We start from the raw sequence: 27823 nt of genomic DNA on the forward strand, positions 1-27823 counted from the left end.
GGGATCTACACAGGAAAGGGCTGAAGTGGCCTCAGATAGAGATAGGGATGGGAGATTAGATAATGACCTGAATGAAAAAGAAATATTACAAAAAGCCAGTACTTATATGAAAAGAATTTTAGACTTGCTCGCAGAGCTTTATAAAAGGAACATCCGTAATGAAGAAAGGAAAGAGATAAAAAAAAAGTCACACAACTATTTGTTGCTGTACATCATATGTACGGCATATTAAAAGAAATGAGTTCGAAAAATGAGACTTTACAGAATAATACACACATGCCAATCGCTTAACAACCAACATATGCAGAAATTGTCAAATCGACAAACAATTACAGTAATACGACTAAAATTATATCAAAATCACTGATGTCGAAGCTCAACAATGAAGGAACATGGGGCAGCCACGCTGTCCTAGTATATTCTAAGAAAGGGGAAAATGGAACACATATAGATATAGAGGATGTGGTTTCTGCAATTATGACAGAAGTCAACCCAGCAGATATTAGGGTTAAAATCAAAGGAATAAGGAAAATTAGAAACGAAGGTGTCTGCTTTAGAGTGGGAAACAGTAAAGATGGAGAAAAGTTATTAAAAGCAATAGAAACTATTCCATCAACCAAAGAAAAGATAAAATGTCATGTCACAGAGGGTAGGAAACCAAGGTTAATTCTCGTCAATGTCCCTAACTCTGTTGATAATAAAAACTTACTTGAGACAATGTATAATCAAAATGATATTCTGGAACAAATCAACAAAGACGAATTTATAGAGAAATGTAGGATTAGTACAACCATTTTCAAAGGAAATATAAAAGAGAACTGCAGACATGTGGTGCTTTCTGTCGCATCAAACATCAGAAATATACTAATTCAACATAGATATATATCGCTTTCATGGGCGAACGTCAAACTAGATGATTATGTACCTGTAATCATATATTCCAGTGTGCAGGCTTCAATCATATGGCGAAAAATTGTAGAGAAAAGACATATTGCAGACACTGCACTAAAAATCATAGATATAACGAATGTAATGATAAACAGAATACACCCTGCTGCATAAATTGCATAAAACATAATAGAGACTAGCCAGCGACAAAAAAGGTTCCAACTAATCACAACGCATACGACAGAACATGTCCAATACTACAAAAACTGAGAGCACAGAGAATAAAACAGACGGATTATGGCATCTAATGGATTCTGCAAACAAACAAGTACATCTTTACAAAACAGTAGTTCTGGGACACTATTTCAAGGAACAAACATTAAGGTGCTGCAAATCAACACAAAAATGCAAAGCAGCTTCATCTCTTCTAATAAATACAGTGACTGAAAAGAAAATAGACATTGTAGTTCTTCAAGAGCTGTACACATTGAATGGAGAAATCGTCCGTTTCGGCAATTAGAAGGTTTTTCATCCTAAAGGACTATACAATAAACCTAAAACAGGGATCCTCTCCCCTCAGAGATCTAAACATGGATTTTTGCCCGGTTCTAAGCAAAGAGAATATAACTACAGTACAGATTTCCACCAATAATACTGCTTTATACATTACTTCTATATATTGTTCGCCAGATGATGACATTCTAGAACTTCTTACAAACCTGGAAATCATTAACAAGCAAATAAACAACTCACCATGGATCTTAGCAGGAGATTATAACGCTAAGTCTCCGACATGGTTCAGCCCAGTGGAGGACATTCGGGGCAGAAATCTAATAGACTTTATGGCGAGCAATAATATGGTCTCATGTAACACTAGTAACTTACCAATTTTTTTCTCCAACAGGAAAGAAAGTTGTGTGGACGTATGTGTAGCCAATGAAAATGCGATCAAATACATGGATAAATGTGAGACTGTGAATGACATCACCGCAAGTGACCACAGATACATCATATGGAGCCTTACAAATACTCCTGCGCAACATACTGATAACAACATCAAGAAACATACAGAATGGAATACTTTTAAAAACTACTTCAGCAACCTATGGGCCACACAGCAAATAAATAACATAACAGATATTTACATCTTAGCTGAACATCTCAACAGTTGTATCATACAAGCTTATAATCACTCTACGACTTATACGCAAGTTAAAACTAAAAACGCACACTGGTGAAACAATGAGCTAGTCATTTTAAGACAGAAAACACGTAAATTACGAAAAAGATATCGTTCAGAAACAGATCCGGAGAGAAAGAATGAAAGAAGAAATGAATATCTTAGATGTTTTAATGACTACAAAACAAAAATAAATAGAGCTCGGAGTCAGGCGTGGCAACAATTTTGCACTCAAAGAAGTAAACAAAACGTATGGAGTGAGCCATACTACGTGGTATATAGGAAAAAGACAAGAAGTGAAATCCCAGCAAACATTTTGAAAACTGACGGAACATACACAAACGGGTATGCAGAAACTGTCAACTACTTAATGGACACACACTTTCCCAGCGACAGAAAGGAAGAAGATAACAACACACAAGAAAGGATTAGATTGAATACCTACATTCCTCCGGAAACGGAAAATGATAGACCGTTTACATTTGTGGAAATTAAAAGAGCCATAACTTCGATTAAGAATAAAAAAGCGCCTGGACCGGATAGAATTACACCGGAAATGCTAAAGCATGCATTTTGTGCGGTTCCAATGGCATTCTCATACACGTATAACAAATGTCTTGAAACAGGGATTTTTCGAAGAATATGGAAACAGGCAGATATTAAATTTATCCCAAAGACAGGTTTGAATGGAGACATTAAAACTAAAGATTATAGACCAATAAGTCTATTGTCGGTACCAGGTAAGGTACTCGATGGTTTGATAATAGACAGAGTAAATTTCCATCTATATAATAATAACTGGATAAGTGAAAATCAATATGGATTTACTAAAGGACGTTTAACTTATCACGCGATATATAAGCTTATTAACTTTGTCAAAAATGCTTGGAATCGACAAGAACATGCCCTAATTGTGGCTATCGACTATAAGAATGTGTTTAATACGCTTTGGTGGCCAGCACTCTTTTGTCAACTAAAACAGGCCAGATGCCCTAAAAATCTTTTTACAATCCTTAAAAACTACCTATCCGAAAGAACTGCTGGTCTCTACCACCATAGAGGCAACATTATTCGCCTCATAAATAGAGGATGCCCACAAGGGTCGAGATCGGGCCCAGGATTGTGGAATATTGCATGTAATGATCTGCTCGAAATGAACAACAACAATGAAGAAAACTGGCTGATACAAAGCTACGCTGATGATACGGTCCTAATGATGTCACATAAAAACGGTGAAAGGTTGCAGGAGAAGGCCAATGGGATACTTAGTAAAATATATGAATGGGGAACACTGAATAAACTTGAAATAAATTACGACAAATGCGAAAGTATGGTACTTACAAAGGGAAAACAACTGCAAAAAGCTTTTAAAATAATTATAAATGGAAAAAGAATAAAAAATGTCAATGAAATTAAATATTTGGGATTAATAATTGATAGAAGTCTCAATTGGAATAAACACATAGAGTATATGACAGGAAAAGTTCGCGAAATAATGAATACCATGCTCAGCATTGCCCATAAAGAATGGGGCCTAAATCAAAAGGCTATTGTAACGTTAAACAAAGCTTGCATAGAACCGGCTATCCTGTACGGTGCACCTTTCTGGGGTGAGAAAATTGACAAGATCAACATGAAACGCAAATTAAACTCGATACAAAGACCTTTGCTTATTAGACTATGTAGAGCAGAGGTCGCCAAAGTACTGGTCAGCGGACCACTAGTGGTCCGCGAGAAAATTTCGCTGGTTCCCAGAAATATGTGGAATATACTTACTCATCACGTTAAGTTATGTTTTAAGATGCATTGAAACATAATTCAATTCATAACAATACGTGAAAAGTTATAAAAACTCGTAGAATATAATCATTGTCTTTATATCGATATATCACATACACAACAGTGTTTGGTTTCCAGCAATTCACGTGCGAAAAAGTATTTACTTTTAACACTCGGGGCATCACCGTCTCCGTAAAAGCTTCTCTAGTTGGACCTCTACAGCAATCCAGACGCAAACGCAAATCGGTCACGTGATTAAAAGCTTTTAAGGCGAGGGGTTTTACTCCCGTTTTTACGGTTGCTAAAAGTTTGATATACTTAAACCATTTTTTAATTGTTTTGTTTTTACAGTTTTTGTTTATTTTGTTTATTTTATTATGGTTTATTAATAAAGCTTTCATAATTTGGTTACAATTAATAGTTTCATTTTGTTAACTAGGTACATTTTATGTGTTCTTAGATCACAATATTTTTATAAATACATTTAAAGCTTAAAAAATCCTATTAGTGGTCCGCAGGATGAATTTACTGGTCCGTGAGGTCAAAAAGTTTGGCGACCACTGATGTAGAGCATACCGGACGACGTCAAACGCCGCATTTCAGGTACTTGCAGGGTGTGCTCCACTACACTTGAAGGCCAAGAAATTAGCATGGACACGGACAATTAAAAATATTCTCATTACTGACGACGGCAACAATAACCTAAAGAAGTATGCAGAGATAGGAATTCTCCCTAACCTAGACTACACTTTTCTCAAAAACTGTGCAGGAAGGCATAATAAAGAAGATTAATACCTATACTCATCCAGCAAGTAATAACAAAGTGGAAATAACAGAGGTTAATGCGGAACCGATTCCTAAACATATCATATTTACTGACGGCTCTAAAAACAATAATAATGTAGGAGCAGCATTCATCCATTTTATACACGGCAACTCACAGTACAGACACGAAGCTGGTTTTAAACTGGTTAGCTACACCACGGTGCCAGAAGCTGAAATATATGCCATCTATCCAGCCATCTCCTATATCTACACTCTTAAAAATTACAGAGGACATTTGAGAATATGCACCGATAGCCAAACGGCATTACGCAGGATAAATAGTGAAAATTCAAAATGCTACACGACAAATTTTATTCGGGACAAATTGACTAATTTGCACAGCTTTAAGGTGAGTTTCGCCTGGGTGAAATGACATTGTGAAATTCAAGGAAATGAGGCAGCTGATAGACTGGCGAAGCAATTTGCCAATAGTGAACATAACATATATACTCACGGAAAAGAATATAAAAAACTTGCTTCAAAAAACCGTCATTTAATTATGGCAAATGGAATGGGAAAAAGGAGACACGGGGAGAGTAACATATGGTTTTATACCAAACATTCAACATCGTCTCGAAATGAAGCATCTGAATATTAATAACATAATGTCACAGACTTTAACAGGTCATGGAAATCTCAGACAGTACCTGCATAGATTTGGATTAAGAGACAACGAACTTTGTGATTGTGATGGTGCATCTCCTCAAGACATCAATCATCTCATATTCAGCTGCAACCTTTTTGACAGGGAGCGTAGCTCTCTCATTCAAAATACTATTCAATATGGCCTTAATTGGCCATGTCAGCCACATCATTTTGTGAACAATAGTGATCTCTATCATGAACTACAAACATATATCACCAGAAACAAAGCACTAGAGACTAACTTCAGAAGAACATAATTGTGCATTAGCATCATCGCCAAAAGAATGTGTTTATCTATGAGGTAAACTTTAGAAAAGGTGTTTTGAACAATAACATTTGTGAAACATTGTGATAGTGTATGGATTAAAAAAAAATTTAGTACATTAATTCTGCATCAGTTTCAAAGGAATAGCGTCCTCAACATTGTAAAGAACAGCAGAATTAAATAGAGATAACTTGCATCGACAGAAAGAGATCATAGGAAAAGGTCTCGGACTTTGCTCCAGGTTATTATCATTGACAATTCAACTAGTGATGACATGCAGAAACGATGTGTTTTTCACTTGGCGATTTAGTCAACTACTGCAGAACTATTCAAGTGATATCGGCAGTTTCTTCTATGTTTATAGTGTTTATAAGTAAAGCAACAAATACACTATTAATTGTTATGTATTTCAGGTCAAAAGTCATTGACCAGAGAATGAGTTTTTATATTGTCAATGTTAAAGTACAAAACGTACTAACGTACGGACATTATGTATTATCTTTAAATATAATGTACTGTACACTCGGAATAGATATATTGCATTTAAATACTGTGATTTTGTTAATTACGTTTAACAATTTCCTTAAACATCAATAGAATTGTAATTTCGTTACTTCTAGTTGTATTGGTTACCGGGCATCTCTTACATTAAATTGTACATAGTTTCAAGAGTCAAAAGTATTGGCCATGTTTTGGGTAACAAACTGTCGGCAGTGTAAACATCTTCAATGTAAATAATTGTAAATAATTGTAAATAATTGAAATTTTGTATTTTTATCGGCCAGGTGCCGTTTCGTATGTTCTAATTTATGTTGCAATAAAAGAAGCAGGGCGCTCATGATACTTCCCTTTCATCCCCTTTCCTATCTCGCTTTATTACTTCACTTTCACCACTTCCCTATAACTCAGCTTCTTCCTTTCACACCCAGGCAATACCTACGAGTAGTCCTGGGTCTTCATCACCTTTACGCTAGAATAGAGTCAGTAGATCTCAAATCTTAGACATACGCTAAAACTACCCCTATAATTGTAACCACAGTTAGTTTATGTATTTGCTCAATTATTTTATTAAACTTTTTTTTTATTTGTTAACACGGTATACCTGTTATTTATTGACCCTATCGACTTATCTAAGCACTCCCCACTCGACAATCTAAGAGCCTTCTATTATGCCATCCAGCGACCCTGCGAGCGAGTTTCACCAACTTGACGATTAGAGGACAAGGACCCTTTTTGTATTCTATCATTTGTATTCGAAAGTGCCTGATTTAACTGCAGCTATTCTTTTGAAAAATACTATTTGTAATAATGCTGGTTATAAGTTAAGGCAAAACCTAAGCCTACAAATGACCTTAAACAAAACTGTGAACTCGCGGATTTTTAAGTGGACCTTAAAAATTAATGTTAATCGGTTTTTCGAAATGTAAATGTCTCCGATAGATAAAAGAGAAAATCAGATTGGAGGTCAACGGTTGTAATGACAAGTCAGTGGGAAAGTTGACACTTATTTGTCAAGAATTCTTTTAGGCGTGAACGTTTGACGATCACGTGACCCCAATTTCCAGGACAATGAGATAAAAGCGACAGCTACCAGAAGCTCGGGGCCATCCTCATAGCAAGTTATAATTGGTGTTAGTGCCACCTCGACTCCCAGATCTCTATACAGCTGACCATCTTCACGTCATGCTCTTCACCTCGACCAGAAACAGAAAAATACATTTGCATAAAAACTTAATGATGTCAACAAAATAAAAATCACAAGTCATGACAGAAATTAATTCTGTAGAAATGTGATATAACTAATGTGTGATTAATTTAATAGTTTATTTATTGAGATAAAAATCAAAAAAACACAACACCTTAATTTGCTGAGAAAAAAATTTTAATGAAAAGCAAACGTTTTCAGCTAAATCTGTTGGTTATCATCAGGCTAAGTTTTTCGAATATAAACAAAATAGAACAAAAATTTAAATACAAAAAAATAAAATAACAAATGAAATATATATATAAATGTATAAAGAAAAATAAAATAAAATAAAAACTCTTATTATAAAATATGTATATGAAAAATAAGCATAGGAACACTAAATATTAAAAACGTAATATAGTAATATATTATGCGAAATTCGATGAAACGCAAGATGCTAAAAAAACAATAAAAAGAAAGCATTAAGATCTGTCCAATCGTTTGATTAGGTACTTCCAGGCGGACGGCAACCCTTCAGCATCTCTAGAATTAATGCATGCATCATGCAATCTGCTTTTGTATATTTCAATTTTTTCGGCGCAAAATGCCAAAGTCGGTGAATGCACTGCTTTAATAATACTTGCTTCGTTCCATTTGACGATTGGGCCCTCAACTTGCGCCAATTGCGATAGTATTGTGGCGTTAGATCCCTTGCTGATATTGTATTTGTGTTCTTTTAATCTGACTCCTAAATTTCTGTTAGTGACACCAATATAATTTTTATTAATGTCTACTTCACGATTTTCATATGGAATCTTGTATACTCCTGCTCTTTTTTGTTTATCTATGCTGTCTTTATCATTCCTTAATAATTTGTACAGATTAGGAGCTCTCTTGAAAATTAACCTGGACTCTTCGCGGGCTGAGATTTCTTTCATGATGGCTTTTCTCTTTCTATAATACGTGAACTTTGTGATTTTGCCGAAATCGCCTTTTTGCGTTTTAGTTTTGTTTGTTTTGTATTTTCTGATCAATGTTGTTATATCTTCTCTGTATCCTAAACATCTGGCAATATGTAATATTCTATTAATTTCTTTTTGTCTATCCAACACAATACTGCAATATAGAAAGGCCCTTTGGATAAGGGCACGGAAGGCAGCCATTTTGTATTGGTAGGAATCATTAGAGTGGGACGGAATGTACAGAGGGCTATGCGTCGGTTTTACTTACACACTAGTGGCCAAATGTCCTTTTTTAAATTCGATGTCAACATCCGAAAAATGTATCCGTGAGGCACATTTTTGTTCAATCTTCAGCATGAGACCATCATCGTTGTTGTTGATCATGTTGATAAACTCATCAATTTTTTGGTCATTTTTCCAAATTACCAAGACATCGTCAACGTATCTTTTAAAATACACAATGTCATTTACGAAAACAGAAAAAGCACTTTTTTTGAATTTATTCAATACAAGCTCACACAAAAGCCCTGACATGGGACTTCCCATAGGGACTCCTCTTCTTTTTCTGTACTGACGGCCATTAAATGTGAAAACAGATTGATAACAAATAAGGTTAGCTAGTTCTATCAAATCATTATTGTAACACGTCAAATTTGGGCTCTTGCTGTGCATGAAATCTAAAAGTGCTACTTTGCATGATTCAATTTTTATAGACGGGTATAAACTTTCGTAGTCCATCACAGTTCCAATTTCATCATCCATTAAAATTAGATCTTGTATCTCATTAACCACTTCTCTTGGATCATGTGCCACATGTACATTATTCTCGAGGTGCGAGGTGAGAAACTTATGTAATCCCTTTTCAAGAATAAACGTTGGTCCTCTGTACCTTTTCACTACAGGTCTCATTTTTTTACCCTCTTTATGGGTCTTGGCAAACGCAAACAATCTAGGCATACCTGGCCTGGAATTTCGACAATTTTTGAGGAAAGGTAATGCATTACTCAGCTTAGCTTTTTCAAGCTTCTTAACCCTTCTGTCAATGCTGTCAATAATATTTGCTTCAACACTCTCGCATTCGATTTTTTAAATGTAATCCTCCAATGCGCTATTATAGGTCTGTCTTTTCATGATTACCAAAGTTTTGCTTTTGTCCGCTCTTGTTGTAACCAAATCATTTTTTCTAAGCCAATCTTTAGTAAGTTTAATGTTTTTATCGGCATCACATTCTTTTTTCCAAGTCTTCTGGTCTTTTATGACCGTTTTCCATCGGATGTATTCTTTTTCTAAAGAATCTAGCCCAGATATTTATCTCTCTGTTTCCTGGATCGACGTTTCCCATGAACTTGAATTTTCAGGGACAAAGTTTGGTCCCTAGTTTAGAAAATCCTTGATCTTATTCCGGACTTTTATTTTGTCCCACAATATGAATGTTGAAAGATTGCTACTATCCATTCTTGATGCTTGCTTTTTAACGATCCATTTCATTTTACTAATATATTCACTCCTTATATTTTTTCGAACTGCATCAGTTGGTACAACTACACCACTGTTAATTTCTTTCAACATTTTAGGATCTTCATTGTATATATTATCCTCTAATGTGATGAGCTCATACAAGATACCATACTTTTTATTCTTAGCAATTCTAATTGATTTATAAAGACAAATCGAACAAAACTTGGCTTTCAAAGAAGCACATTATTTTGGGATGCTGATCCTATAGCCCAGGGCTTCTTAAACTATGGGTCGCGACCCCATTTGGGGTCGCTTAGCAAAATCTTGGNGCACACCAAAGATACTCCAACGCAATTTGCGCCATCTTGGTCGAAGGTCTGAAGCGCCCCCCCACAATCATAAATGGGGTCGTGAACAAAAATAGTTTAAGAAGCCCTGCTATAAGAAGCCCTATCCAGATCTTAATGCCTTGTTTTTATTGTTTTTTTTTAGCATCTTGCGTTTCATCGAATTTCGCATAATATATTACTATATTACGTTTTTAATATTTAATTTTGCTATGCTTATTTTTTATATACATATTTTATAATAAGAGTTTTTATTTTATTATATTTTTCTTTATACATTTATATATATATATATTTCATTCGTTATTTTATTTTTTTTGTATTTAAATTTTTGTTCTATTTTGTTTATATTCGAAAAACTTAGCCTGATGATAACCAACAGATTTAGCTGAAAACGTTTGCTTTTCATTAAAATTTTTTCTCAGCAAATTAAGGTGTTGTGTTTTTTTGATTTACATACAAGTGCTGAGTGAGTGTACCTTAATTTATTGAGATGACCAACTACAGTTTTACGAACTGTTGTACTAAAATAAATATATTATAGTTGAAGCTTGTGATTGCCTCATATATACTCATTCTTACTTTTTGGAACCTATAAATTTTCAGTGACATTGAGCTACCAGTAAATATTCACGAATGGAGTAGATTTTTAGCACGAACGTTTTTTATATACATTAAAATGGAGATAGAGGGTAGGAGGTTCATATTTACAAATTGTGAAAATAAGCTTTACCCTACTAGACACGATACCCTCCCTTATGCATCGCAGCAGTCGCCATGTCGGATCCTTTACAGAGTATATGTGTTTCTAGAACGAAGCTGATTCTTTCTTTCGATCTCAATTAGTTAAATTTCTTGTTATATTAATTAAAGCAGTTTGTTGTTCAGCACCATATTTTAAAAATTCGGAAACCAAAGGTGTAAGATTGTTTTGTTTTCCGACTGACAAATTCAAGAGATCTAAATGATATCAATGTGAACCACCGGGGAGAGTGGATGACTTCCTGTCCGGTAACAGGTCATAAAACCTTGATCACTGTCAGGATGAAAACTGTTGTCTAATTTTCGTAGCCCGTCGTAACGGGGTTTATGGTTCGGGTCGAGTGGAGGAGGGAGGAGTGCGTCGGTGAGACGACAGGCAATATACGAGTAAATGAGAAGTCCAACGTAACATAAAAATATAACAATTTATTAAAGCTAATTTCGGGTATACAAGTCTATTTCGCGTCCCTAAAAAGCGGAGCGACCGAGAGAGAGCTTACAATAATTGGTTTCATACCTCTTTATGATGATAATCTCTTGAGGAAAACAAATTATGATTCTCGTTGAGGAAAATAAACGTAATATTCCGGAGGATATAATATTTTTAAGATATAGTACTCGTAGGAAAATTTCTTGTAGGATATGATATCGTAGGACACAATATAATAATCGTCGGACACTATATCTAGGCAATGGTTGATGATCGACTCCCCCGAAAAGGGGAAGGAAGGGGTTTTTATAAGATCGGCGTGGGAGAATGGTCACGTGATTGATTGTTGTGAGGTAACAGGTACGAAGATGAGTCAGAGTTGTTCCCGGGACCATGCTAACTATCAACTATTAGCAGTTGGAATGTGGGATCAGTTTCGAAATGAACGGATGTTTATGTCGAACATAAAGGAAAATTTTTTTCCGTTAGGTTTCACTTTAAGTTAAAGGAGAATTTGATTAGATTTTTTTGGCAAATACGGGGCAATTAATCGGCAAAGAATCGGTAAAAATTCCGATTTCACACCAATATTGCAGAAAAAATAAATGGAAACCAACTGACAATTCGAAACTGTATGAGGTTTGTGGATAAAATAATGTTAAAAATATAAATTTACTAAGTGTTTAAAATAACTTTTGTAATGTAATGTAACTAAATATTTAGAAATTTTTTGAGGAGTCACAATTTAAACTTAAAAGAGCGGTTGTAACATAATTATTGAAATGGAATGCAATTCCGACCCTTTTTGATGTTTCAAATTTTCCACCCTGTCTGCAATTAAGAAGAAAACACGAAGAGAAAAAGAATTACTTTTAAATATGTGCAGCTTTGGTTTAACGTGTTTAACAATGGCATTGCTTTTTCAGATTTAAAAAATATATATTTATCACAAGAACCACATGACATTATCATAATAATAATTTACTAATCATTTATTTTTCGAAAACACACTATTTATATTATTCAAATTATTATTAATTTTTATTATTGTGGAAATTTCAGCTGCGTGAGATTTGTAATATTACATATAATAAATGATTACAGTCGACCCCCCTATAAGATCATAGATACTTTCCATTCTTTAGGAATCCGATTTCTTAGGAGTCCTTCCAATCACAGCCCGATACGTGTCAAGTTTACGGACTACGGCTGTTTGAAAGGTTTTCTTCCATAAAATTAATCGATTCTAGACTAATTCGACTCAACGTTTCCAAAATACGTATATATTTTTTGGAAATAATCCGTATAAACTACGCTATAAACAAAAAATTGTAGGATTACTTACCGAGTGTGTACCCTTTGACTACGCTCGTTGCTAAAGCTTGGTTTCGTCGCGGAACAGCGCATCAAATTGCGGCCGCGATTTCTGATATTATTTTTCTGCGAAAACTTCGTTGACCTTTGGAGACATCATTAATATAAATAATTTTTATGGCCGTTAAATAAGAAATGTTTCTTTCACAAGAAATGTATAAAATTACAGTACTAAACAGACGATAGGTCGCCTAACTCGACAAAAACTCACCAACACTGACGAACGTCGCCTATATAATTATAATAAAGTTACAATAAATTAAGTTAATATATAATTATATATACAGTACCTAAATTATATATAATTAATATATAATTATATGTACAGTACCTAATTTATATATAATTTATATAATACTGTCCAGACGATAGAAATCTCTCCGTAGCGTGACGCTACCGACGGCGGGAAAGTAGTTCGGCTACCCGACGATGTTTAACGTAATTATAGGAGGTTTTTACTTTTTTTTACGAATACCGGTGGCAATTTTTTCGCAGTTTTATAGGAATCGTAATTATAGGGACTGTAATTATAGGGGGGTCTACTGTACTTGCTTAGAAAACTATAGAAAATTATTTTCCTTTTTTAGTTGATGTTTCCTTTTACCAGGAACTACAGCCATACAAGATTGCGCAAATATATTCAATAAGAAAAATTCAACTAAAATTTAGTGCATATTTTGTAATTATTATTGCTTTTATAAATCAATTTTTGATACAAATAATGCTATTTGCTGCATGTACTGTCATTCAGTGTGAACGTGTTGCATATTCTAAAGTAACAGTTTTAGTGAAATTGGAAAACACAGTACCAATAGAGATTTCTTTTAAATATTTTATAACGTTAAATGAAAACAAAAATTTAATATATAAACTGCTTTAAAATTTAACACTTATTATAAATGTAGACAGTATGAATCATTAAAGTGGTTTTAATTAACCCTGTTTAAATTACATTGAAACATGATTCTCGGATCAGTATTAGTCTACAGACTATTTGTGGTAAAGTCAGTAGCGTAGTGTAGGGGGCAGCAGGAACATTCCGCCCCGGGCGGCACATTTTAGGGGGCGGCATAATTTCACAATAAATAATAATAATATTTTGTAAGAATTTAAACCATTTTATTTCATATTTTCGTCCACCTACGATTCGGACTGATTGAAATGAGCACGAGAAATAGTGTTACCATCCGAACAGTCTTGGAATCGACTCACCGTCCGGATGTTGTCCGATTAATTCATATTCATATACACCTCCAATATCCAATAGAGCTAAGTCATCTAGGTCACTTGCGTTACTCCTACCCAAGTCTCCCTAATCGCTAACTGCAGTGCATGCCGGTTCTAAATCATAGAACCGGCATGCACTGCAAATTATTCTTCGCATTGCAAAATGATATACGCATGCGTCGAGAACTTCTGTTCGAACAAACCTCACCTGCTGTGCGAGTCAGCGATTTTAAAAAGGTGGCAACACTAGCACGAAATTTTCATTACTTATTCTGTGACGAAACTGAATTTTAGTCTTTTAAATTAAGATACCTAAATAAGGGGACGGTGAAATTTTCTTCCGCCCCGGGCGGCTGACACCCACGCTATGCCACCGAACGTACTGTACAAACGTTTGTGCCGTGTAACAAATGTTTATGTGTAGTTAATTGTGATTTCTATCCTTCTGGATCTCGTCATTCTTTTACTCCATTTTTTTTTACCTCTGGTATCACAAACGAGACCGCGTTATTGACATTCAAAAAAGACGGAATAACTCGACAAGTAGGGATAACGTACTTGGCGTCAGAAATTTCCAAGAGTAATCACTTACTCTGCGAATATTATTCCGTTTAGTTTTGCCAGTTATTTTATCTATTTATTATCTATTTCTTTTTATGTAAAACTGGCATAACTAAACGGAATAATATTTATGGCTAGATATGTGGACGACATCATAATAATATACGACAATGAAATAACTAACGGTAATATAATATACAACTATGCAAAAACACTAAGCAATACCATTAAGTTTGAAAGTGAAACAGAAAATAAAAATGAAATTAACTACCTAGATATAACTCTAAACCGTGAAAAAAACTTACTCAATATAAAGCCTTACAAAAAAAAGCAGCAATACAGACAAAATCCTTAATTATAAGTCGCACAGTCCTATTACAGTAAAAAGAAATATATTTATAACCGCAATAAACTAAAATTTGGAACAGAACATCTAAGGCAGAAGAAAGAGAGAAACAAAAAAATGAGCTAATAAATACCTTCATATTGAACGACTATCCAAGCAGATTACTGAAAAAATGGATAAATGCATTTAAGAAAAACAGATTCAACGTTAAAAATAAGAACGATAACACTACATATACGTCATTTCCCTACATTAAGAAAACATTTGAAAAATACAAAAAAGTCTTCAGTAAGCATGGTGTTATACTAGCAGCCAAATTAAAAAATAAAATTAAAAAACAACATCAACACCAACAATTTTAAAAATAACGATATACTAATCCAAACAGGTGTAATATATGAAATAAAATGTACATGCAAGAACCCAGCGATATATACATTGGCGAAACAGGAAGACAACTCAGTACAAGAATAAAAAAACATAAAGCAGCAATTTGATTTAATTATAATCAATCACCGTGGACAAATCACTGTAAGGAATTTGGATGCACAATAAACGAAAAAAGCATAAAAATTATCCATAAAGAAAAAGATAGTTACCTACGAAAATTCAAAGAGCACTTCGAAATCATTGATAAAAGCAAAACCATAAACCTAAATACAGTCGACCCCCCATAATTACGATTCCTATAAAACTGCGAAAAAATTGCTACCGGTATTCGTAAAAAAAAGTAAAACCTCCTATAATTACGTTAAACATCGTCGGCCAGCCGAACTACTTTCCCGCCGTCCGTAGCGCCACGCTACGGAGAGATTTCTATCGTCTGGACAGTATTATATAAATTATATATAAATTAGGTACTGTACATATAATTATATATTAATTATATATAAATTAGGTACTGTATATATAATTATATATTAACTTATTGTAACTTTGTTATAATTAAATATATAATTTCCGCAGTCTAGCGTGGCGCTACGCTACGGAGATTTTTACGCTAAATATCGTCTGTCAGTATGTAAATTAGGTACCGTAAGTCTAATACAGTACTGTAATTTTATACATTTCTTGTGAAAGAAAAATTTCTTATTCAACGGCGATTAAAATTATTTATATTAATGATGTCTCCAAAGTTCAACGAAATATTCGCAGAAAAATAAGTTTTTAGAAATCGGCGGCCGTATCGTGTGCTGTTCTGCGACAAAAACAAGCTTTAGTAATGGCTGTGCACACTCGGTAAGTAACCCTACAATTTTTTGTTTATAGCGTAGTTTATACGGATTATTTCCAAAAAATATATACGTATTTTGGAAATGTTGAGTCGAATTAGTCAAGAATCGATTAATTTTATGGAAGAAAACCTTTCAAACAGCCGTAGTCCGTAAACTTGACACGTATCGGGCTGTGATTGGAACGACTCGTAAGAAATCGGATTCCTAAAAAATGGAACGTATCTATGATCTTATAGGGAGGTCGACTATAATGGAATGAAGGTTGACAACGTGTGGGAGGAAATGGGAGGAGCTATTGGGAAGGAAAACAAAAAGAGGGGAAAACGGTGTAAAAATGCCTTAGGGGACATCACATCAACACGGGGCAGATGTCGGTCTAAAACTTAAAACAGGTTAGTTAACTATTGTATAAATATATCCAAATAACTATTGTAGTAATTTACCGTAATAACAAATGTAATAATTGAATTTACCAATCTATAGAAATGTAAAAAACCTGTAGAGGGGTGCAAATTACACGAAAATATTGCACCCGAAATGCAGAGTAAATAAATAAAGAATACGAAAATAAGCTTTTGTCTCTGATCAAATGCGGTCTAGGCAGAAAAACGGTGGTTATTTCTATAGAATTAACACATAAAGTTTTATCAATTTTGAGGAAATATTTTTTGAAAAATTGATTTTTTTAAAAAGAAATATAAAATTTATTATTTATCAAAGCGTTTACGATGAAATATTTTTTGTTATTTCATATAGCTTTAATTTTATAAACCTCTTATTTAATACAGTAGAGCGTCGTTTATCCGAATCAATTGGGGACGGGTTGTTCGGATAACTTATTTTTCGGATAACCGACTATGCACGAAAAAATATATTAACCTATCCCGTATTGAAATTTTTCTCTGTTGCGTGTCGCTTCGCGTTGAATTTTCGTCGATGTTAAGCCTAATATAAACTTTTTAAAATAATAAAATTATTTCTTTATTTTGTACAAACAAAATAAATATATTGAAAAATATAAAAACAATAAAACATTATACTCGGAAGTTAATTTAGTCTCAAAAACATAAAATATTTGAGTAGCTCAAGACATAGCTAAAGATTGCAGCACCACAGCACTGGCGAAAATTTAAATTTACTGACTTGAATTCTTTCGGATAACCGACGCTGTATTGTATATTAAATATTTGAAGTTGTGTATATATTAAAATTAACCTACCTTGTTTATTATCCTCCATGTTCGGTTATCCATAGAATACGTTAATGCTAACAATAATTCCTCATTATTGCCTGGAAAAAACAAACATATTTGTAAATATGGTAAAAATATATTCGGAAAGCGGCACTCCATCTGCCAGCAAGAAGACGAGAGCGAGACGAGACGGGACATCAAGAGAGAAGTGAGATGAAATGAGTTAAAATAAGAGAGAAGTGAGTTAATATAAAACAGGCGCGAAACGACAGAAGATGAGTCCAGATGGGACGTTTTTTCCTTTTTTCTAAGACGAAGAGTTTCGGAAACGATTCAAGTTTAATATTCCGTGTTATATGTCGCATCTGTAATGTCTACTGACGTAATTAAACGTTAGCATCGTGTCAGACTAAGTAGTACGAGTGACGTTAATTAGGCTTAAATAGGAGAAGACGAAGAAAAAATTCCTACATATAATTCAATATGGAACAGAATATTGAAAAAATACTATATACAAATTTATTGATTATAATTTTAAAAACTGGCCGACAGTATTTTCTTACCTAAATTCGTAACAATATAATGAAAATAAAAAATGTCTTTATCATCCCAACATTTGCAATCACCAGCAACACTGCACAAAAATTTTACTTACAGAGACAGCTTTCTATATTAGGCAATGCCTTGATTTTCACCATTTTACCGTTTTACAGAGGCATAGCCTCAAATAAAAATATATCTCTGTAAGTTAAAATTGTATTTGAATTCTTGCTGATAATCGTACATGATGTAATACATAAAAACATTGTGTATCTTTATTAAATTGCTATGTAAGTACTGCTGTCTATTTTCTCAATTTAATATAATAAATTTCTTCATAATCACGATGTGTAAAAGAAGGCCCATTAAAATAACAAGTAATATCAGACATATTAAAATTACCACACACTAATATTTTTTAATTATTAAAGTTTTGTATAAGTTATTACATAGCCATATATCATTTTAAATACGCTTTCACCTTTTAGGCGTAATGCCTATACTCACGTTAAAATTGTTTTAATTGCAAGTAATTTAACTACTAAAATTTCATCTAAATACTGATAAATGAATGAAATAAACCTTTCTCCATCTCCTCGCTGGAATTTGTGAAAGAATAAATAATAAAAATTGTTCTAAAAGTTACAAAACTGGAGGGATATCGAACTTTCTGTTAAGATATTCGTGTTATGATATTTGTTTAGTATAGTATAAAGATATTGACATTTATTTTTAATAGATCATAGATTTTGTAGGAATGTTGTGAGATTATTGTCTGGTTTCAAGATTTCATAAATTTTAAGTAAAATTGCGTGCTGATGAACTAAAAACTGAAATGTCTATAAAGATCGTAAAAGCTAAACGCTTAAACACGAATATATAAGTGATTTATACTATTTCATTTATAATTATTAATTTGTAGTCTAGATTTGCGAATGAGGTCTCGGATGGTGCTACTATTAATTTTAATTATTTTATAACTTAAAAGACGCATGTACAATTTACCTGTAAATAATGATAAAATATAAGTGTCAGGATTGTCTCCGCTTCTCGCACCATCCGAGTTATAACAGTAAATTGACTCATGAGACGGGGCTTAATTATGGCTAGCAAGTCTATTTGCAGAAATAACAGTGCGTCACTGGTGACTCCATTGACTTGTGGTAGGTAAGTGTTATACATAGACAAACTATTGTTTGTCTATGTATAACACTTACTACAATAAGTCAATGAGAACGTCCAACGTATAGTACACGTTTTGGCGTTTAAAACTTCGGCCTCAACTTCGCTATTAATAGTATAATTGACTTGTGAAAATAATCTAAATGTATAAAATTTCTTGATTTGACTGACGGACTGGCAGAGTGATTGCGTGATTGCGTAATCATCGCCCAGAGCAAACCGCTGAACATAAAGAGGTGAAATGTTTTACACAGTTAGGATACGTCATGAAAATGCACACTAAAAAGGAATTTTTGGAAATTCTTCCGCTGGGGGAGAGGGGGAGAATTAAGACTTAACCTAAACAATGGCTGCTACTGTAATATTCTAGATCGTCAGAGAAACGAATAAAAATAAAGAATTATCAATTAATTGTTATAAATTTAACAACATGCAAAGGAAAAGCCAAAGGGGATGGCCGTTGTTCCCCCCTTTTCCAATAGTGATAGATGACAGATGGTACTCTATCCACGTGTCGTGGACGTGTTTAATACTTAATAGAGAAGAGAGAAGTAAAACAAAAGGATATCCAATCATGCTTGTCTTTTATTACCTGAACTTCCTCCATGAAAAATCATAACAGGTCGGAAACGAAAAATAAAATAAAAAGGAATGACGAAAATCTGAGTGTAGCTAGCTGAGCTAAGGAGAAAGAAGACGAAAAGCTGAAGAAGAGAGAGAGAAAGAAAGTAAAAGAGCCAGAAAGTAAATGGAAAGATGAGAGGGATAAGCAGCATAGAGAAGAAAGGAAAAAGAAGAAAATCAACTCCTAGAAGAAAAGACAACTCTTTTCTTATTATTTTGTAAGTCACAAAGTTTGGATGCCATCCGCTAGGTAACCCCCGTTTTACAAATACTGTATAAATAAACTAACTGTCTAAAACAGATTTTGTACTTACTAAGTTATACTAAAGTTTAAACTAAGTTCTAATGTTACGTTTCGTTTTTCCATTGTAAATTTTCTTTTTTATTCTTAAATTAATTTACTTGACTTTGTATTCCCACTACTGAGAGGCTCATTCTTGGATTTCGGCGTGACTCTTACCTTCGCGCCTTACATAGCTGATTTTTGATTTTTCTTTTTTGTCTAAATCAGAAGTGTGTCAGACAACACACACTTGGTGGCAGGGTTCCACCTTAAACTTTCATTACTCAATTTGTGACGGCTCCCAAACTCCCACAATTTTTGTATTATTGATACTATGTATTTCCTCTTGTTTTATAAAATTTCATGTTGTATTAAACTATATTAAATGTAAGTTTAATGTAGTCATTAATGTAGTATTTTACAACATTAAATTTACATTTAATGTAGTTAATATAAGATGTGGTATGTTAAATAACATCTTACTTTTTATATACTGTATGTATACGGGAAATTCTCGTTACTTCGAACTCAGGTAATTCGAAATTACATTACTTTGTAACTATACTATTTGTCCTGGCTGGAGATATACAGATTTAGGCTACATGTTAAAGAATTAGGTTTGTTCGAAATACTGCTACTATTAATTTTGAAGTAAAAATTCTATTAGAACGTAATATGCGTATGTTAGCGGATTCGTTCAGATCGAAGTGTCTCCATGCTATAAAAATCCAATAGACCAAAAATACTGTAACTCAAATTTGGTCAATTTGGCTATGCTTTTACAGTAACACATTTTTCAATGTCGCGTTACACATGAGCTACTCTTTTTTCTCTAATCTCATCAAATGGCTGATTTTTGGAATTGACAAATTTAGCAATGAATAGTTGATAGAAATTTTTTAGACGCTGAGCTACTTCATTCGGGCGGTTCCTACTTTTTGATTTACTTTATAAATAATTTCGGCTACATTTTGGATAATTTTGCTTTGCTTTTTATAAAGCCTATCTGGCTACATGGGAGGTTCTCACCAGACACGTGCTGTTTACCTGCAGTTTATGCTATTTATATTATTTTTAGTATTAATTATCGATCAACGAAAACAGCATTGTACACAGCCGTGTTTCATTTCTTTAATAAATATATTACGTAAAGTGCATGGAATTTGGAATATTATACAGAAATATGTAAATGTTGGATAATTTGAAACTCGATGATTTGAAGTCGTTATTAGTTTGTCCCTTGAATTTCGAATTAACGATATTTTCTGCGTATGATAATTTTAAATTTTCTCAGTTGTTTCATTGTACAATTTCGGTAATTATTGTTACTGGGTGAAAATTTACAGTTGCAAAACTTTTACAACCTTTTGTAAAATAAATAGGCATATATAAGTAAATATTCATGTTAATAAAATCATACAGTTATGTAATAACAGAAAATTTGAGATTTTACAAAATTCGAAGTATTAAATATTCTTATTCCATTTTGTTAACAAGGCAAAATGACAATACACTAGTGCAGGAGTCGGCAACCTTTTGAGTCAGAAGAGCCAAAAATTACAATTTACAAAATTTCAAAGTTTTTAAAGAGCCACAAATTATTTTCTTGCCAACAATAAATAGTACTCGCATAAATATAGTTTTTTTGATAAAAAAAAAGTAATCTATTTATTCATATTCAAGTAGTGTTTTTCACAACCTCATAGAAACATCCGACGACGGCGTCATTCCAGAGCTTCCGACGGACTGACGACAGAGACGACGCATGTCACGGGGGAGGGTGCGGTGAAAAGCGAGTACAAGTGGCTGAGAGATAAAATCAGTGTCTAATCCTCGTTAATCGATTCAGAATGATTTTTAAATGTTTTTGTTTTTTGATAAAATAAATAATATTTGCGTATGGAACTAAAGAGCCGCAGCTTGGCATTTAAAGAGCCGCATCTGGCTCGCGAGCCACAGGTTGCCGACCCCTGCACTAGTGAGAAAACACAAATTTTCAAAAATAAACTCATTGGTCTATTTAAAACAGATTGAATTATAAATTTTATTTCTTCGTAGCTACTATTTTTTGCTATTAAGTTGGTCTTATTGTAAAATAGCCATGTAAAAGTTTTTTAACAAGTTGCGATAAGTCCGACTTAATATAAACCATACAATTGGAAATCCTTAATTTTTATTGCGTAATAATTAAGTGATTTTTTCCAGGGTATCAATCCGTTTAATAAATATGATTCAATAATTTATGTAGTTTCATAATGCTATATATGGCTATCGTAAAATATATCATTATATGCATAACATATTATATGCTATATTACCCTATACTGTATTAAGAACTTTCGTAAAATATTAAGAATAAATAGTTTAAACTAAATGTATCAAATTATATTTTAAAAATATATTAATTTATAACATTAGTTACCATTTTTGATTGTAGCAATTTTTCTGGCATAATTTATATCAATGGTGACGTGATGAGTATCATTCATTTCTGTTGGATAGAATTCTATGGCAACTGCTTGATTGTTTAAAATAATGTTATGACGTGCAGTCGAAAAGACATTAGGAATTATATACGTTACACGTTCTAGTTTACAAGCTGAAAAAATAAACAGATTATTAAAGTAAAGAAAGTACCCAGAAAGAGTGTAACATCTGTGTTTATCACTGATTATGATGAATTTTTTCAAAAATAAAATGTTTATAAAATAATGTTATCTACTAAGTCATTTTATTATATGGGCTGTATTGCGATAATTAAGAAAGTGTTTCTTTCAACGACAAAGGCAAACATCATTCCAAAAAAAAACATACTCGAAGTACGGGATGGAAAAATGAATTTATTACGCGTGATAATAATCTACGGTTACAAGGTGATTCCAGTTTTAGGGGTTGTTGACTAACAGTCACTCAAGATCCGTTTGTTGATAGAACAGACAAAACAATTATGAAAAATTATAACGATTGGTACATATAGGGCCGACGATAATATTTACAAAAATTTTCCTTAACACTATTTCTTAATACTAATTTATACCTGGTGAAAAATAGAGAGAGAACGAAAAGTAGCGAAGATGGCGGAGAAGAATGCCTTTGTAGTTCACACCCAAAATTATAGAAGGGTAGGTTGGCTCATAGAGAAGAAACGCTTCTCATTGGTTGCTTATTTGACGTCCTTCGAATTGCAAAACAGAACATTTAACTACGTTGTTACGGTAAAAAATTGCGTATCAGAAGTTTGTAGATTTAATATGATAAAGTACTCAGCAAATCACTATATATATATATAACTAACACCTTATCCTTGCTGAAAAACATAATTTATTTCTTGGTAAGGTTCGAGAATGCTTATAAAAAGGGCCCCTAATTTATACAAAATCCTCATAAATGATAAACATGCTATAATGTCAGAGGAGTAAGCAGGGGTTTATAGAATTCCTTATGAGAATATGCAATTGGGCGTTAAAAAGGATTATATTGGAGTACACACCAGGAGTTTGGGACAATCAAGGAACATAGTTATAATATCAGAAAGGAGTGTAATGCAACAATTTTGTCCCAAATGGCTCAAGCAACAGGATCTGTAGTTAAATGAAATGAGGCAGCAATCATAGAACCTATATCTTCCCCATCTTTGAAGTTGACATATGAAAAGTTGCAGATTTATAGGAGTAAAATACAGGAAGGCTGTTTAAATGCGAGGGATGCAGAAAGTCTTCCTTCTGCATGGAAGTTTATAGTTAAGAAATTTAATAAGAGCTCTAACCAGTCAAAATAGTAATTTTATTGGATGTGTTAGTAATTGTATTTCTTAATACTTCTATGTACATTTTTTACATTTTTATATTTTAATTTTATGTTGCTCCGTTGCTTATTTAATTTTTAATTTGGTTTTCAACCTCAGGATGGTCTGTGAATCAGGCTGAAAACGTTTGTTTGAAATAAATTATATTTCTCGGCAAGGATAAAGTGTTAGTTATATGTTTGTAGATTTAATTACACGCTAATATTCCATTAATTATAATTTATATTTAATTGAATGTAAATAAAAATAGGTTATAAATAAGAAATATTTAGAATATTGTTCAAATCTTCGTAATTTCTACGTGTAAAGTAAAAATTAAAATGCGGTTTGCTACTTTGTAAATGAAATCGATTTTATGATTTTACGTGTTTTTCTAATATAATTATAATTTCTAAAAAAATTAAATTTGGTAAATTCTGCGTAGGTGATTTATATATACGTAAATTGATTTAATTTCTATCGTCAAACCACTCGTTTTTTAACCTAAAATTATATTGGTTTACTGATTTTTTAATTTTTAATACTCATATACTGAAAACAATATTATTAAGTCATAAATATAAAAAGATAACTTTGTCAAAAGAACGATTTTCTGTCATAAACATATTTTTAATATCGGTATATACAAATTAAGAATTACATAAAACAGAATTAAAAGAAATCAGGTACAGTACAAAGGTTCGCTATGTGTTCTTTTAATCTAGTTTTTACTTTTCTTTTTGTTTTTCCTATGTAACGTGTTTTGTTTGCGCAGGAACACGTAATTTTATATACTACATTTTCGGCTTCGGTCTGTATTTGCTGGTTTTTCTTCCGGTTCGAGGTTAACAGTCTGTTCTGCATTTTTTGATATGATGGTGCTAATTTGTAGTTTATTTTTTTATTTCTGTGCTGATTTGTTCATATAGGCTTTTAATATACGGGAACTTAATATGTTTTGTTTTAGTTGCATGTTTAAACTACCTAGATATTACAATAACAAGATTAATTAATTAAAACAACATCTCGTATATAGTACGTTGAAGAAACCGAGCTCTAACCAAGTAACAATAAGATATAAATCTAAAATTCCATTATACGTTAAGTATAATATATATAAAATGGAATACGACAAGATCATAAACCAGACAAGGCAAGAAGCACATATAAAGGAAGGCCTAATAAATTTAAGGAAGAAGTTCCTTCTAGCAGGATTTCCGCAGAGATTAATGAAAAAATGGGAAATCAGACTTAATGACCCCAAAAAAAAACTAGGTAAAAATAAAAACAAACAAGCAACTAAAACAAAATATATTAAGTTTCCGTATATTAAAAGCCTATATGCACAAATCAACACAGAAATAAAAGGAATAAACTACAAATTAGTACCATCATATCAGAAAATGCAGAACAGATTGTTAACCTCAAACCAGAAGAAAAACCAGCAAATACAGACCGAAGCCAAAGATGTAGTATATAAAATTCCGTGTTCCTGCGCAAACAAAAGACATTACATAGGAGAAACAAAAAGAAAAGTAAAAACTAGATTAAAAGAACACAAAGCTGACCTAAAATACAATTGAATAAATTCTGCATTTTACGAACATTTTGCTCTAAACAACTGTATTATAGACAAAGATAAAGTAGAAATACTGCATAAAGAAATATTAACATACAACAGGAAGTTTAAAGAAACTATAGAAATTATAGAAAGTAATGACAATATACAGTGGTGCCTCGTATAACGTACTTAATCCGTTTCAAGTGCACGTCCGTTAAGTGAAAAATCCGTTATACGAAACGCATTTTCCCATAGAAATACATGTTAAAACATAATTCTTTTCGTAGCATAAAATAAAGGTACTGTACTATGAAAAAAATGAAAATGGAGGGGTCACCGATTATGTCGGGTTGTCAGATGTTGTGAGGAGGAGGTGGACGAACACTTTCTTCACACATTCATACAGATACAGACTTTTTACACATTGCAGCGGGTCTCTTTTTATTGTTATTTTAAATCAGAGTCAGATCCAGGAGAGGCTACCGGAGCTTGCAGGGTCAACTCCTCTTGTTCCATCTTTTGTTTTTTGGCAGCTGGCTTCTTGAAAAACTTGTCCTAGGTGGTCTGTTTCTCTCTCTTACTCAACACCTGTGGAATTGACTGGAAAGAGTGTCATTGTAGAGATCATTGATCCTGTTGGCCTCAGCTCCGTTTGGATAATTAGTATTGGTAAACTCCTGAACTTCTCCCCATTTGACAACGAAGTTTTTGTCAACTTTCACTCCATAGATCCATTTCTACTCCATAGATCGAAAACTAGCATTTCTACTCTGTAGATCGAAACGTTAGTTTTTAATAAACTCCCTTGGCAACCAATAAGGTGTTAGTTACTTGATTAACTTTCACTTTTTCTGATGATTTCTTGCTTTCTTTCAATTGAAATCACCTTTCTGGTTTTTTAGAAGCCATGATTCGCTCAACACTTGAATAAATGTAAATACCCTGCACTGACGTGATGTACTGTACGTAATAAACAAGGGAGCAAGCCGAATCCCAACGGAAGCTCTGATACTAATATATTATAAAAATAGTAGATTGTCATTGGCAACGGCAAAAGAGTGGAAACATCATTCCAACTTCTTCGTAGAAATGTTGTTCGCCTCACATGACTGCCGAACGGAAAGTCCGTTGTTTGCAGCCAGTCCGTTGCTCGAGTCACGTAACTGCCAAATAGAAAGTCCGTTGTTCGCAGCGTCCGTTATTCGAGGCGAACGTTATACGAGGCACCACTGTATATAAAACCCTAAGTCTTAAATAAACGAAAACGGGCTCAATATACTATAAATAATAAAGCAATCTTTTCAAAAAATAATTTCTGCAAGATGGATTTAGTAAAAATCAGACCACAAGGTGGCGAACGTCATACATGGCAACTCTAAAGATACCAGCGCAAACGCCAAAAAATGAAGGGTAAAAAGGGGGCGGAAAAAAGTCAAATTTTTAATCGTTGTATTGTGTCAAAGTCTATCTGAAAGGAAAGGTTTATGGAAGTTTTAAATCGTAATGTATACTTGTTTCTCCAAAAAAAGATTAAAGCAGATTTCACAATGTTTTAAATTATACAAAGTGTAACCAAAGCTACAGTACGTCTATATATCGTATGTGTACTCATTGTTTTTTATGTAAGTTCTCTACTGTAATAGATAAAAAATATATATATTGTATTATAGTTGACTGAAGAGGGGCAAAGCCCGAAAGGAGTACAAAATAATGTACCGTATCGACTCAACTAATAAAGATATTTGATGGGAAAACTTGCCATGTGTCCTTGCAATACAACACAAGACTAGTGTTTACTACGCCAGAAATATAAAACAGGACACGGTTTCAAAAAAACAAATCAAGTCAGTTGTTTGTTTAATTAATAAATAACATTATAGATGAAACGGATTTACATTTGACACTTCGTTTAACATTTTTTGTAAAAATCTATTCCATTTTTTAAAACTAAATTAAACAGATTTTCTGATCGCTGTGATAGTCCACGAAATGATAAATCTTGAATATTATTATTATTGTATAATTATGCTTATGTTTACTTTGGTGAGTGAGAACGAATCAGGCAGGCAAAAGGAAACCATCTAATTATTTTTCATGAAAATATTATGATAAGGACGAGCACTAATGGTGTCGATAATATGCATGGCGATCCGGTCAGGAAAACTGATTCCGGATCATTTGGTATAAAATGGGTTACCCGGCATATGGGTGTAGGCAACCAGGTACCACAACGAAATATGCATCTGGAAAAAATTTAAAATTGCATCTCAGAAAAATTTATCCTTAGGTACTTGAAATGTAAGAAGAGTTTTACAGACTGGAGAGCTCTACATAGTAGAAAGAGAGATCAATCGAGAGAATATACGAATTTGTGGAATCTCCGAAACACATTGGAAAGAGAGTTGTCATTTTTATATAATCGACCACACGATATATGTTTCAGATACGACTGAAAACGAACATAATGGAGGGGCTTTTGTTATCGACAAATACGTAACAATATTTGTGGAAAGCTATGAATCTATCAACGACCGCATAATAAAAATTACAATATTTTCCAGGCCAGTAAACCATCATATTATTTAGGTTTATATGACCACTGCTTGGGACGATGAAGTGAACACAGTGTACACACAAATTGAAAACATCATCCCAAAAATACCACAGAAGGACATATTGATAATAA

General features: G+C 33.1%; 1 protein-coding gene across 1 annotated transcript in view; it reads right to left on the bottom strand.

Moving 5' to 3' along the window:
• The window catches only part of LOC111632803 (low-density lipoprotein receptor-related protein 1-like), a gene marked incomplete at its 3' end in the record, with an annotated part of 123322 nt that overhangs the window by 88786 nt on the left and 6713 nt on the right, over window positions 1-27823 (bottom strand). The window contains exons 2-3 of the mRNA XM_023377330.1: window positions 22215-22391; window positions 17191-17261 (exon numbers count right to left, since the gene is read on the bottom strand). Coding sequence (XP_023233098.1) covers window positions 17191-17261; window positions 22215-22391 — 248 coding nt within the window. The remainder of the gene's footprint in view (window positions 1-17190; window positions 17262-22214; window positions 22392-27823) is intronic.

Source organism: Centruroides sculpturatus, unplaced genomic scaffold (assembly GCF_000671375.1).
Source record: "Centruroides sculpturatus isolate CEXI.00-Female unplaced genomic scaffold, Cexi_2.0 scaffold777, whole genome shotgun sequence".
In the NCBI taxonomy this organism is placed as follows: Eukaryota; Metazoa; Arthropoda; class Arachnida; order Scorpiones; family Buthidae; genus Centruroides; species Centruroides sculpturatus.